The sequence below is a fragment of the Nuphar pumila genome, chromosome 1 (genome assembly GCF_984573655.1).
Source record: "Nuphar pumila chromosome 1, dmNupPumi1.hap1.1, whole genome shotgun sequence".
Lineage (NCBI taxonomy): Eukaryota > Viridiplantae > Streptophyta > Magnoliopsida > Nymphaeales > Nymphaeaceae > Nuphar > Nuphar pumila.
In genome coordinates this window covers 1,378,823-1,393,425 of record NC_143249.1, presented here as the reverse complement: position 1 = coordinate 1,393,425, position 14,603 = coordinate 1,378,823, and the positions used below count along the sequence as shown (strand labels likewise).

Genomic DNA, 14,603 nt, shown 5'->3' with positions numbered 1-14,603 from the left:
AGCGAGGCGCTCCACCAAAAACCAAGGCGAGGCGTAAGCCTCTAGGCGTAAAGCGTAAGCCTCAAAAAAAAATGAAAACTTAAAAAATATTATAAAAAATATCTAAAAGTACAAATAAATAAAGAAATACTTTATTGATTAAATAACAATCACTAAGAAATAGAAAATCTCAAATAAGTACTAAAAAATATGAGATTAACATACAAAAGTAACTAAAAACTGATTACATAACTGGAAAATATATGAGAATAACCAAAAAAAAGTTAAAATATACTAATAAACTGATTACATAACTGAAATAACTGAAAAATATATGAGATTAACCAACAAAAGTTAAAATATATGAGATTATTCTAAAAAATATGAGATTAACATATAAAAGTAACTAAAAAACTGATTACATAACTGGAAAATATATGAGATTAATCAACAAAAGTTAAAATATAATAAGAAACTGATGAGTTGTGGAGCCTAATTCAGAGTTTTTGCCCTTATAGAAGGGAGGGTCCAGGGGCTCCCCCGCGAAGAATTTTTTTTCTTGGGTTTATCTTTGAGACCCGGTTTCTTATGGATCAGACCCGATTTGTTTAGGTTTAGGGTTGTCGCCCTTGCCTAACAAAAACTAACTGAAATAACTGAAAAATATACGAGATTAACCAACAAAAGTTAAAATATACTTAAAAACTGATACTCGTTTACAATAGAACAACATAGAAAGACAAACTCTTCTCTATTAATTATTTTATTTGGCAATGACAGGAAAATGAGAAACTATCTTCAATGGTAAGATGAAGAGCACTCATGCAGCTTTATACTGCAGACAATGACTCAGGTCAAAGCTATAGCAGCAGCTTCTCCATGGCTAATTAAGAAAAAAAAGAGATTTAAAAGGACAAAAACTGGTTTGGTTTGGAGCTCTTGTGTAAATGCCCCAACAAGGTCCACTTCAGGCTCAAAACTTAATTCAAGAACTTTACCTTTCAAGTTCAATCAATCAAGTTGATTCAGGCAAGCACCTTTCACCTAGGGGTGTCAATGGTTTGGGTTTGATGATAAATAAAAAGGTTAAAAAAGAATCCGGGTCAGACACGAAGGGCCCAATTAATATATGATATGGTTTGTGAACTTTCATACCATACATGGGCCAGACCGGAGTTCCAATTGAGATCCTCAAATTTCAATGTAAAATGGATGAAAAATATAAATTTACCAAAACAAGGTGAGGCGCGTACGCCTCACCTTGAGGCGCGCCTCGCCCTGAGGCGTTTGCATCAAGGCGTGCGCCTCAGGGCTTTTGCGCCTTATGCTTGCGCCTCAAGGCACAAAGCCCCCTGCCTTTAGGCGAGGCACGCTTTTTGAGCCTTGAGGTGCGCTTTTAATAACACTGTATGGGAGAGAGAGAGAGAGAGAGGTCAACAGATGGCAGTTGAAGCCAAACAGGAAACGCAAACTTCATGTGATAGTATTTTTTTTACTTTATTCTGTTGTATATTTTTTGCATTATATAGCTTCATTCATAATTGCCATTATGTATTTTTTCAAATTTTTAAATGTTTAACATTATGTCATGCAAATTTGTGATACCAATTTATTGCAATTATGACACGAGTTACAATATGTATTTTACAACATTGATAAATGCTGCAAAATATACTTTTAACTTTCTCCTTTTCGATGTTTTTAATAAGATTTTCCCTGTTCAAGTTTTCTTGGTCTAGATGCTCATGCCTTTAACCCAATTGTACACATCACCTCCTTCACTCAATGCTTTCCATATTGATTCTATGTAAGAAACTGTAATGAGATATGCGGAAAAACAAAGAGTGCGATAAGCACTTACAACAACCACCAATGGACAAACAAAAGGGATAACACCCAAATCCACAAAGAGACAACACAACATAAAAATATAAATGTCTCTTATTGAAAAGAGAGAGCTCTCAAGAGTGAAGAATACAAGAGGGGGGCACCCCTATATATACAAAAAGAAAGGGAGAGAGGGGTGGCCTTATGGCCTAAAAAGAAGTGCCACAAAAGGGGGCTCCCCATGGAGTCGTTGGGAGCCCCCAACAGTCACAAATGTGACCGTTGGGGGCCCCATCGACTCAATGGTGGGGCCCCTTATGTGGGTAAAAAACAAAAATAAAAAAAGAAAAAAGAATGTGCAAAATAAATACAAAAAAAGGGGAAAATAACAAGTACCCCTATCGGGTACTTGTGAAATGACTAAAATACCCCTATTGGGTATATTAGACAATATATATATAGATTACATGTATTTTAACAGAAACAACTCCACTGTTTAGAATATATGACTTAGATTAGTACAAAACATGAGCTGGGAAATTAATACCCTAAAATATGTGCAAGAACATGGTGGCTTGGAAATAAAGTGAAATAGAAGGATATATAACACATATATTACATGTATGTATGTATATACACACACACACAGAGAAAGAGAGAGACATACTTCAATGGATGGTAGTTGAAGCCAAACAAGAAATGCAAACTTCATGTGATAGTACAATGGAAACCTGCCAGAGTGCAGCACATTCAATAAGAAACTATTAAGAAATCAGCATCAGACCAGTGAAAAAACTACACTTGTTTTTGTGAGGCAGCTGGTGGATATCCTCGCAAAGAGGTGAGATATCAACTTAGATAGTGTGACTCTAGAAAGCCAGCTGTTACATTTAATCCCAGGAAAACAACACATTTTGCCAGATCCAACAAACAATTTTCCAATTTAATAGATGAGTCATTATGTAGGTAGATTTCTTTATTCACTAAACAATTAGTTTGATAAGAAACTTGACAAAAGGAAAAATGGAAAACACAAGCATAACAAACACCATACAGTAAAACAACACATACCAGGAGATTATTCTGTCTGTAAATATTTCTGCAAGGCTGAATGATCCATATACTGAAAATATCAAAAGGATTTTAAGGTAATGACAATCAAATACAAGTGCATAGACTTCAAGTCAATTATTCAAAGCACTCCACATATACTGAGACGTCCAAAGAGAAAATAAAGTAGCCATGTCCAACAATAAAAAAAACAGAAATTACGATGGAGTCGGATGATCACTTGTCCAATGTTTTGCCAATACTCCAAGTTCACTATACTCTTTTATCTCTGATTAATTGAGTATTATGAAAGTATAATATGTGTGTTTCAGTTCCTATTGTACACGTGTGCATATATGTAGAGTATGGTTATATTCATCATTTTTATTATTTAGGAGGGTATTTCTATCTTTTGTCAGTCCTGTTTTCTGTCAATTAGTGCCTTGAATAAGGCCATTTTTGCCCATTGTAAGGTTCCTTTATAATGAGGCAAACTTAATAACCCTAATAATGAATGAATGCATTCTGAGTCCTCCATTGAAACACCCTCTATTGCAGCCCAAGAGGGTTTAGGGCCAAAACTACCAAGGAGGGATTGAAATCAACATTTGAGGCTAGGAAGAGGTAAGAGAACATAATTTTAACCCCTTTTCTGGGACTATTTTTTTATTCAAGGTGTTACTGCTTCTACAAATAATGGCATTCAATATGATTTAGAAGCAAACAGCAAGGTTTCCATAGCAGTATTGAGTTAGACAAAAAAATTCTAATATTTTCTGGTTTTGTTTGAGTAGAGATTTTCTGGTCTGGCTCAAAGTTCAAAGGATAATGACTTGATCTGAGTGGAAGTGCCAGACTTTAGTTCCTTGAGGGTCATCTTTTACTAAAGTAACCTAGACAATCAGGTACAGTGGCTGTTAGACTGATATTTTACATATGAACAGGTGATAGAGAGAGCTAAGCAAAGGTTGCCAAGCTATTTGAAATGAACTTAGGAGGAAAATTTCTTGGGATTGAAGGTCACAAACTCTAAAAGAGGATATTTACTGTCTCAGCACAAGTATGCTACTAATTTGGTGGCTTGAGCACGACTAGCTGATAACATGAAGTATGTTGATACACCCATTGAAACAAATTCCAAGATTCGATTAATTGACGGAAAACCACTCAATGATTTTACAGTATATCGCCAATTAGCAAGGAGCTTGATTTATTTGACTATCACTAGGCCTGAGATCACCTATGTTGTTCACTAGTGAGACATTTTATGATTGCACCATGATTAGTTCATATGACAGTGGTAGTAAGCATTATTTGCTATGTTTGAGATACTATGCACTATGTCTTACTCTTCATGATTTACATTTTGGAGGATTTACAAAAGTTAAAAATTCAATCACAGGTTTCTATCTTGTTCATGCATTACTATAGGAAAATCCAAACCGGACCATCTGTACACCAGAAATTTTTCCTCTTATTGCTCAATTTAATGCTGCTACTAAATATTTTTTACCCCTATCACATTAGCAAGTCACATTTGTCTAAACAAAGCTGACCATGTTTATCACACTATTTCTATGCATTTGGAGAGTCAAAACACCCTAGTCTGCATGCAATAGAAAATTTATCTGACCACCCCTAATATGAAGTAACAAACCCTAATCTAAGCATCACATTCAAAAGCCACTAGGTGATTGTACCCACAGGTCAAACTTAGCATATGTCACTCTATGTCATAGGGACTCGCCAAAGAGCCCACTGCACCTGTTAAAATATGTATATATATATATAAGTACATATATATATACATATATGTATATATATACTGTTTCTTTTTTAGTGAAATACCCGATAGGGGTATTCTTGTAAAACCACAATGTATTTTTCCTTTTTTACTTTTTTCCTTTTTTCTTTTTCTTTTTTACTTTTTTCTTTTTTATTTTTTTACTTTTTGTAAGACCACAAGGGCCCCACTCTTGTAGTCGTTGGGGCCCCAACGGTCAGATTTCTGACCGTTGGGGCTCCCAACGACTACAAGGGAGCCCCCTTGTGGTCCCTTCTTTGAGTCTCCCTCCTCTATAAATAGAGGAGGTATTCTCCTCTTGTATGCATGGGGTTTTCACCCTTATCTTCCTTTCTTCAATAAATCCAACTTATGACTTTAAGTCATTTTCCACCTTTGAGAGTTTTGTGGGTGCACTTATAGTGTTTGTGTTCTTGGTTCTTAAGGTCACTCTTAAAGAGTGTTTTTTACTCCATTGGAGCTTCCGCCTCTTTTCATTACATGGTATCAGAGCTCGGTTGGTGATTGGGCTTCTCTTTATTATCTTGGAACGCGTGCCTCTCAAATTTTGAGAAAAAAGGAAGGATTTGGTGCCGATGGAACGTGATTCTAAAGTGGAGCTTTCTTTTAAGCTAAATGGGTCCAACTATCTCATGTGGGCCTCTGCGATGGAAAATCATCTAAGAGGTAAGAAACTTTGGGGTTATGTTATGGGAACTACTCCCGAACCCTCTCTTGTTCTCACTAAAATCGAAAATGAGATTGAAAAAGCTTTAGATGGCGATGAGCGCATCAAAGCTATCAATGACCATCAATCCAAAGTTGAGGATTGGGAAAGTAACCATGCCAAAATTTTGGCATGGTTTATGAACAATGTTGACCTTAAAAATTATGCTAATATTGCCAAATTTAGAATGTCCAATGAGGCATAGTTTTTTCTTAAGGGTATGTATACCCAAAAGGATCTTGCTCGACAATTTTTTTGTCAAGAAAAAATCTGTTCCACCAAACAAATGGATATGAGTGTTTGGGACTACTTTAGCTCTCTAACCCCTATTTGGGATGAACTTGCTCTTCTTGAGCCTAAATGGGTGGCTCCGGAAGATATTGAATTAAGAAGGAAACAAATTGAAAAGGAGCACTTCTTTCAATTTCTTCATGGTCTTCGCCCGGAATTTGAACAAGTTAGGGCATCTCTTCTCCATAGAAGCAAAGCCTTACCTATTGAAGATGCCCTCGCCGAAATATGCCAAGAAGAAACTCGACTTGGCTTAAGTATTAAGAATGATGAAGTTTTGGTCGTTACTAGGCCCGGATCAAATGTTAAAGTCTATAGACCTCCTCACTTCAACAAAAATAGTAACGGGCCTAGAAAGGGAATAATATGCCATTATTGTAATGAACCGGGACACATTAGACCGGTTTGTCCCAAACTTAAAGGAAAAGTAGCCACGGTTGGAGAAAATTCTCCAAAGAAGGAAGAAGAAAATGCCAAAGAGGGAGATATCAAAGAGACTCTTAATCACATCTCCGAAGTTCTCTAACATCTTCTCAAGACTTCTTCCTCAACATCCGGAGCCGCCATCGCCTATTCTTCATCACCTCCAGGTATGTGGATACTAGACTCTGGTGCTTCTTTTCATATGGCATCTCATAAAAACTCTCTTTCAAATGTGTTTTTCGAACCCATATCCTCTTATGTTTCAACGGCCGATGGAACATCATTGAAAATTGAAAGTATTGGAACGCTTGATTTTAAAAATTCTCAAAAAAATTTAGTTCCTAAAGTAAGAATCGTTCCAAAAATTAATTTAAATCTTTTTTCAGTTTCTCAAATCACTGATCATGGATGTCAAGTCTCTTTCTCACCTAAAGATTGCACCGTGCAGGATCTCCAGTCAGGGAAGCTGATTGGGCAAGGCCATAGAAGGGGTGATCTCTATTTTATGGACTTTTTGACTCTTCCATCTAAATCTTCTTGCAATCTTGTAAAAGACAAAAGTATTGGAATTTGGCATGAGAGACTTGGTCATCCGAATTTTGTAAAAATGTCTCTTTTTCCGTTTTTGAACAATACTTGTAAAGACAATCACATGACTTGTAAAGATTGCATTTTTGGGAAATCTAAAGCTACTCCATTTCCTCGAAGAAGTTACTTTACCACTCGGCCATTTGAACTTGTTCATTCCGATGTGTGGGGACCTTCCCCTATTTTGTCTAAAGGAGGATTTTCGTATTATGTGGTCTTTATTGATGACTTCACTCGATTCACGTGGATTAAATTCCTAAGTCGCAAATCCGAAGTTTTCTCCTTTTTTAAAGAATTTCATGCAATGGTTAAAAATCAATTTTTGGGAAATCTATCTATTCTTAGGTCCAATTCGGGAGGCGAATATTTGTCCAATGATTTTCAAAGTTATTTAAAAGAAAATAGAATTTGTCATCAACGTTCTTGTCCCAACACTCCGCAACAAAATGGTCTTGCGAAAAGAAAGCATAGACACATAATAGAAACTACAAGAACGTTATTAATTTCAAAAAATATCCCAAAATCTTTTTGGGCCGAAGCGGTTCTAACCTCAACGTATCTTATCAATAGAACCCCTTCATCCTCTTTGAAAAATCTTTCTTCATTCGAAAAACTTTACAATATGACTCCCGATTATAAAAGACTAAGGATTTTTGGATGTAAATGTTTTGTTCTAACTCACAAAAATGATAAACTTTCGCCTAGGGCTATTGAATGTATTTTCTTGGGATATGGCGAAAAACAAAAAGGATATCGATGTTTTGACATACTTAAGAACAAACTTTATATCTCAAAAGATGTCACATTCCAAGAAGAAGAAAATGTTTTTCGCACCAACCAAATGAAAATATTGATTATTCTTTTTTATTTGACTTATTGCCTCAAGAAAACATCATAGATGATCATATTGATCCTAGTGAACCCCTTGGTGAACATCATTTTGAACATCCAAATGATGATCAAAACTTAGAAGAAAATGTTTCAAGACAAATACAAGTCTACTCTAGAAGGAATGAAAGAAATCCACCTTGTGCCCTTGAAAAAAAATTTCAAAGTGAGTCAATCGAAGAGACCTCTCAAAGAAAATCAAATCGGATTTCCAAAATACCCAATAGATTTGTTTCTTATGATTCTTTTTCTCCTAACTATCGAGCATGCCTACTTGCTCTTCACTCCTTTCATGAACCATCTCATTACAATGATGCTAAACAATATGCTCATTGGAATGAAGCTATGAAACTAGAACTTAATGCTCTTAAAAGGGCGCAAACTTGGGAAATCATTGATCCTCCCATTGGCAAGAAACCCATTGGATGTAGATGGGTTTTTAAAGTAAAAACTAAGAGTGATGGTTCATTGGAAAGATATAAGGCTAGGTTGGTAGCCAAGGGATATGCCCAAGAGTATGGGGTAGATTATGATGAAACTTTTGCCCCAGTTGCTCGAATGACTAGTGTTCGAGCTCTTATTGCTATAGCCTCTGTTAAAAAATGACCAATATTTCAACTTGATGTCAAAAATGCTTTTTTAAATGGTAATTTAAATGAAGAAGTTTATATGGAACCGCCTCCAGGTATGAATTTAAATGGAAAAATTTTGAAATTAAAAAAGGCTTTATATGGACTTAAGCAAGCTCCTAAAGCTTGGTATGATAGGTTTAGTAATGTATTAATCAATTTAGGATTTTCTTCTTGCTATACTGACACTACTCTTTTTGTTAAAAGGACAGGTGACTCCATTATTATGCTTCTACTGTATGTTGATGACATGATCATCACTGGGAATGACAAAAAGGGAGTAAATGATGTAAAGTCTATGTTAAAAGAAACTTTTGATATGTCTGACCTTGGATATTTGAGATATTTTTTAAGGATTGAAGTGGTTTATTCCCCGCGAGGATACATCCTATCTCAAATGAAATTAGCTGTAGAAATTTGTACCAAATCAGGAATATCTGATGAAAAGAAAGTTAAGACTCCTGAAGTTATTAATGCAAAACTGAGACTTGGAGATTGTGTTCTTCTTGAGGATCCAACCCCCTACCGTCAATTAATCGGATCTCTCACCTATCTATCCATCACACGTCCAGATATAGCTCATGTAGTTCATGTAGCAAGTCAGTTTCAGCATGCACCTACTTCGGTTCATATGGCGGCCGTAATGAGAATAGTGCGATATATCAAAAATACTATATCCAAGGGACTCTTCTTATCCTCTTCCTCATCTCTTGTCTTAACTGCTTTTACTGATGCTGACTGGGGAGGAAATCCCAATGATCGTATCTCAATAACGGGTCTTTGTATTTTTTTAGGTGAATCCCTCATTTCGTGGAGATGCAAGAAGCAGCAGAAGGTTTCACTATCATCCACTGAAGTCGAATATCGGGCCATGGAAATGACAACTATGGAGATCGTATGGCTCAGGAGTCTCCTTGGTGACATGGGCGTCCTCATTTTCACTCCCATCAAGCTCTGCTGTGATAACAAAAGTGCGATATACATTGCCAGCAATCACACCTTTCATGAGCGGACCAAGCATATCGAAATGGATTGCCATTATGTTCGAGATGAATATCTCAGAGGGACTATCTCATTACCATATGTTACTTTAGAGTATCAACTAGCTGACTTCTTCACCAAGGCGCTCCCAACTCCACGATTTATGTTTCTTCTTAGCAAACTTTCGGTCTTCTCCCCGTAAAGTTTGAGGGGGCATGTTAAAATATTTATATATATATATATACTTATATATATATATATATATACTTATATATATATATATATATACTTATATATATATATATATATATTGTTTCCTTTTTAGTGAAATACCTGATAGGGGTATTCTTGTAAAACAGCAATGTATTTTTACTTTTTTCCTTCAGCATTGACACGATGCGGGTGCAGCACCCGGTGTGGTCAATAAACCCTAGGTACGGTTAACCCGCACCTAGGGTTATATGTGTCCAAAATGGACTCGGTCAACTTTGGCTGAGTCCATTTTGGTCACTTTATATATATATATATGGGGGGTATTTAGTGTCACGACTCCTCCCCTCCCCGCCAACCCCTCCTCCTCACCCTCCCCGACTCATCCCTTCCTCCTCTTCCGACGGCAGCGGCGGGAGCAGCGATGGTAAGTCTCTCTCTCTCTCTCTCTCTCTCTCTCTCTCTCTCTCTCTCTCTCTCTCTCTCTCTCTCTCTCTTCTTCTTCCTTCTCCTCCTCCTCTTGTCTTTCTTCTTCTTCCTTCGACATCTCCCTTTGTTGCTGCCTCCTCTCTTTCTTCTTCATTCTCCTCCTCCTCTCATTCTTCTTCCTTATCCTCCCTCCTCCTCCCCTCGTTGGCGGAGTTCTAAGTTCTGCTAATTTTTTCTAGGAATTTTATTTTAATAAAAAAAAAATTATCTTTTTTGTTTTAAGGACAAAAATGATGAATTTATGCATGATGAATTGATGCTATGATAATTGTTTTTATTTCATTAGTGTTAACTTAAAACTGTTAATATATATATATATATATATATATATACACATATATATACCCTCCCCGCACCCAAGTTTTTTTTAAGTGCCGCATTGTCACACCCGCACCCGTATCTGCACCCGCACCTATGTGACATAGATGTCACTTCACTTATGCATGTTTAATCAATCGGTGTCTCCCACACCCAAACTCAATTGCTTGAATATTGTAGGTGATTTTCCAATGAGATGTAGGCCAAGCGGGGGTAGGACTCTGTGGTAGAGATACAGGAAGAAGAGGGTAGGGTAAAGATCTTCATTTGTGGTCATAAGGAAACAAGTTGCTTTGCACCGATGTAATTTTGAATATATATTTTGTGGTCCTTCATAATGTTTTTCCATCCAATATATGGAAAGAAATTGAATCAAGCCGCTATATGATGTTAGTAAGGAAAAGCAAGGCACATAAAAGTATGGAAAATGTAGGCAGTTATTTGTAACTAGTACAAACTTCAAGCAATTATCTGTAAAATATGATCCTTTTTTCTGGAGTAAAAAAGTAAAAGTAAAACAACCTTCAAATGACTTTTTTTACAAAAAAAAAAGTAAAAAAATCTCAAAAATGCCACCATCTTAAGGACAATTTGGCAATTTTATGCTAGTTGAACACAAACATCCATGCTCTCACACCTGCACATATTACCCCATGTTACATGCAAAATCAATTACGGGGAAAAGATAGACATGCCACTTGAGAGATGAAGGAAATAAAAAATTATGTATTTATTAAAACATTCCAAAAAATCTATTAGTGATTATGTGTTACTAATAAATAAATACTGTGAGGTTAACGTGTCAGAACCAGAGTTACCGAAAGCGCCTAGGTAAGTGGGGAAGCGCGCTTCGGAAGCGCAAAACGTTGCACTTCCGAAACGCGCGGGGAAGCGCCATTTTTTAATGGGAATGGGAAGCCCGCTTCCAATCACGCTTCTCCCGCGCTTCCCCCATTTTTTCAATTTTTTTTTTTTTATTTTTGCTTCCCCCTCGCTTCCTAGGTCGCTTCCGAGACGATTCCCGATTCGCTCCTAAGTGGTCCCACGCTTCCCGCTTCCTAAAATTTTGAAAGTGCCTCGCTTCCCGCTCTCGCTTCCCGCTTCCTCAACTGGCAACCATGGTCAGAACATATAATCATCCAGTATATTGTAACGTGTTACAGTAAAAAACAAATTGCACAAGATGTTAACATGTATGAAGGCTCTGCATCTTATTGTCAAAAGTTTCATTTTGAGAATTTTCTCAAGGAAAATCTTGTGATATTTCAAAAACTCTTTGGGAAAATATTGACGGAATTCTAGAAAATAAAAAGGAAAATACTTAAAAACTTAAAGAGAACAAAAATAAAAGAATAACAATAAAAAGAGATGATAAACTGAATTTATCACAAATTTATCAGCAATTTCAAGTTAAATTCATATCCTCAATGATATTTGTGACTATGTAGCATCAAGTAGATATTCTTGAACAACCACATCATCTATAAGATTAGAATGTATTTCTCCATTAGGTAAAAGTAAAGTGAATGTCAATGAAACAATTTGTATCTCAAAGACAAGAAGATTGGATGATAAAATGGAAAAGAACAAAATATTAGGAAATCATGACAAACCTGCCCAATAAGACAACCACTTCTCTTGTTCCTTACGATCATTCTTTTCTATGGCCTTGAATGTGGAGTATACAGGCAAAGCAACTCCAACTGAACAGCTACATTTAAAAAGTCGAAAGATGGGTATAAAAAAAAAGTTAAGCTTCAGATAAATTCCACACTAAACCTACCACTAGGCACCAAGTCTGAGTGAAATAAGTTTTGGGGTACATAGTCTAACACTATAAATATTGATATAGCCATGAAATGACTCACAGACCATGACAAAAGAAGAAGATCAATGTCAAGTGTCAACCCTTGTGAATCCAACCATATACTTACTGCAGATCAAATCATGTAGCAATTTGTTTACATGCATAGATAACAAAAAGGAAAAAATTTTGCTCACCAAGAAGGGGATTTTTTTTTTGGAAGGGAACCAAGAAGGAGAATATGACCACGTAAGCAACATTATAAGTCAAAAGAACAGTAACTGTCAATGGATTGGACCAGGCAGAACTAATAGTGCCCCAAGTCAAGAAAGTTTGGCTCTAAATCAACAAGGTACAAGAATTTTAGACCCATAATTGAGCAGTGTCTTGGTCATTTTGCCAGCCCTGCCACGGTTGACATAGAAGCAATTGACAAGAAATGATATCCCTGCCATAGACAGATCATGCAAAGTGGAAACCTGACGAATGGGAACAGGCATGAAAGAAATGTTAATGAATTTGGCAAAAGGCACCTGAGAATTCCATGAAAAGCTTGATCATTTCTGTGCTACTTCCTATGAAAAGCGTTATGATTTCTGTGTTGCTAAAAGCAGGGTATCTTTTAGGCGCTAAAAGGTGGCAGCTGAAAATATTGCATTACAATAAGGAGATTTTCGATTGAATAAAGTTAAAACCACAACATCCTACTTTCTGGTCCAAAGAGAAATGAAATCTCACCAAGCTGTTCGAATGACAATGTTAGAACCAAGTGGGCACAGCAGTAACCGCAACCCAACCTGCAACAAATTAGCCTTTATATTACAAATTTGAACTTGCAATAAGCACAACAAAGAACCAACAAGAAAAAGGGGAAAGCAAAACAGAAGCTAAAAGTAGGAGACACAAATTCTCCAAACATAGAAACATAGTTATTAAGCAGACCATCATTCTTGTAACATATGTTTAAGATGTGCTTTTCACACACACACACACACACACACACACACACACACACACACACACACACACACACACACACACTGGTTGCCCAAGATATAATGCCGATTAAAAAATCCTACCCTGTGAAATGGTCAGAGAGATGGTCAACGTGATAGAACGCAAACTAAAAAGTTTTACCCCCAGAAATTGTTAGAGAGATAGGTGCTTCACGCTCCAAAATAAAATCACGTTCAGTATGGCAGAGACCATCCATTTATAAGCTCATACCATACAACAGATTTGGAGAAAGAAAAAAAATGCAAAAGAGAAAACAAAAAGATGACTTACGCACCCCGCTAGAAACTGCAGATCCCAGAAGAGCCATTTGACATGGATTAGTGATACTTCGCAAGTCAGATTGAAAGTTTACATCAGCATACAAATTCAATTTAAGCCGTCCACTTCATTTTCCTTTCTCTTCTGATACTATGCCCTTCCGAAGAAAGTTTCAACTTCTGAGTATAAGAGCCACGATGAAGAAACAACTGCGAACTTCAGCATAGGAGAGAAATGATCCAAACAGGACTTTTAATTGGTTCTACCAAGCAAGAGAGATCCAGCAATCCAAGGCAACAGCACTCATGAACAATAAGAGGTAAAGGAAAGAGATCCTACAGTAAAAATATGAAGTTTGGAGTTTCGACACATCCATGCAAACACAAGCATCCCCATGGCCACACAAAAATGTCATATTCTGAATTTTCAGGGTTCCAAACACAGAATCATGCACATATGTTATTTGGCACCAAAACAGTAAAGGATGTGTGAACTAAATAGGGCTCACATTAAGCATGTATGTGTGTGTGCGCTCGCATGCGTGTTGGTGTGAACGCCAATGGTTAATCCTTAAAAGAAGTGTGCGTGTATCCGTGTGCACGCCCACATGTGTGTGTGTGTGTGTGTGTGTGCGCGCGCGCCATTAATTGGTTTTTCTGGGACAGAAAGGCAACGACGATCGAAACCTAAATATGGCACAACATTTTTTCGTCGATTAGACTTGAATACAAATAATCGAAAAATAACGCAAAAACGTAAAGCAGGAAAGAAAAACCAGCATCCGAAGCATCAATTAGGCCCCAACTAGCGGCGCCAAGCAAGACCATCACAATCCCCGATCAGAAGAGAAGGCGAAAATCCCATAACCAGAAACAAATTCCTATAGGCCAAACACGATCTTCATCATCTTACGCACTCGGCCGACTAACTCCAAAAGAAGATCCCAGAAATCGCAGGAACATGAAATACAACGACGAGGGAACCTGACTTCAACAAGAAAACGACTGAGCGGAATAAAACGAGAGAAAGAACAACCGAATAAACAAAACCATAAACCGAGTTCAACGAAAGAAATAACCCTAATTCGATTCCGAGGCCGCTCCAAAAATCGGATGGTTCAGCGAGTTTCAGATTCAAATTTCAGCAGTAAAAGGGGGAAAAGGATCGAAAAATAGAAAACCCTAGATCGTTATCCCAATAGTAAATTGAATCAAAACGGAAGATGAGAGGTGTGAAAGAGATAGAGAGAGCGTACCTAAGCAGAATCGATCACCTTCTGAAGAGCTTCGCCTTCGAAACGAAAAAATATTCTTCTGTTCGCCGAGTCGTAAGTCGTAACCA

At 37.0% G+C, this 14,603-nt stretch overlaps 1 protein-coding gene across 6 annotated transcripts in view; it reads right to left on the bottom strand.

Moving 5' to 3' along the window:
- LOC149847641 (HVA22-like protein k) overlaps window positions 1-14,603 on the bottom strand; it is a 25,492-nt gene extending 10,889 nt beyond the window's left edge. For 4 of the 6 annotated variants that reach the window (XR_016425817.1, XM_090020357.1, XM_090019696.1 and 1 more), the window contains exons 1-6: window positions 14,518-14,603; window positions 13,279-13,478; window positions 12,726-12,784; window positions 11,797-11,894; window positions 2,878-2,929; window positions 2,474-2,537 (exon numbers count right to left, since the gene is read on the bottom strand). Coding sequence is in view for 5 of the 6 variants with exons in the window: in XM_090020357.1 (XP_089876483.1) it covers window positions 2,474-2,537; window positions 2,878-2,929; window positions 11,797-11,894; window positions 12,726-12,784; window positions 13,279-13,311 (306 nt within the window). In the remaining variant the exon portion in view is untranslated. Of the gene's footprint in view, window positions 1-2,473; window positions 2,538-2,877; window positions 2,930-11,796; window positions 11,895-12,725; window positions 12,785-13,278; window positions 13,479-14,037; window positions 14,339-14,517 lie in introns of those variants that run through there. The other 2 variants (XM_090020304.1, XM_090020350.1) reach the window with 2 other exon arrangements.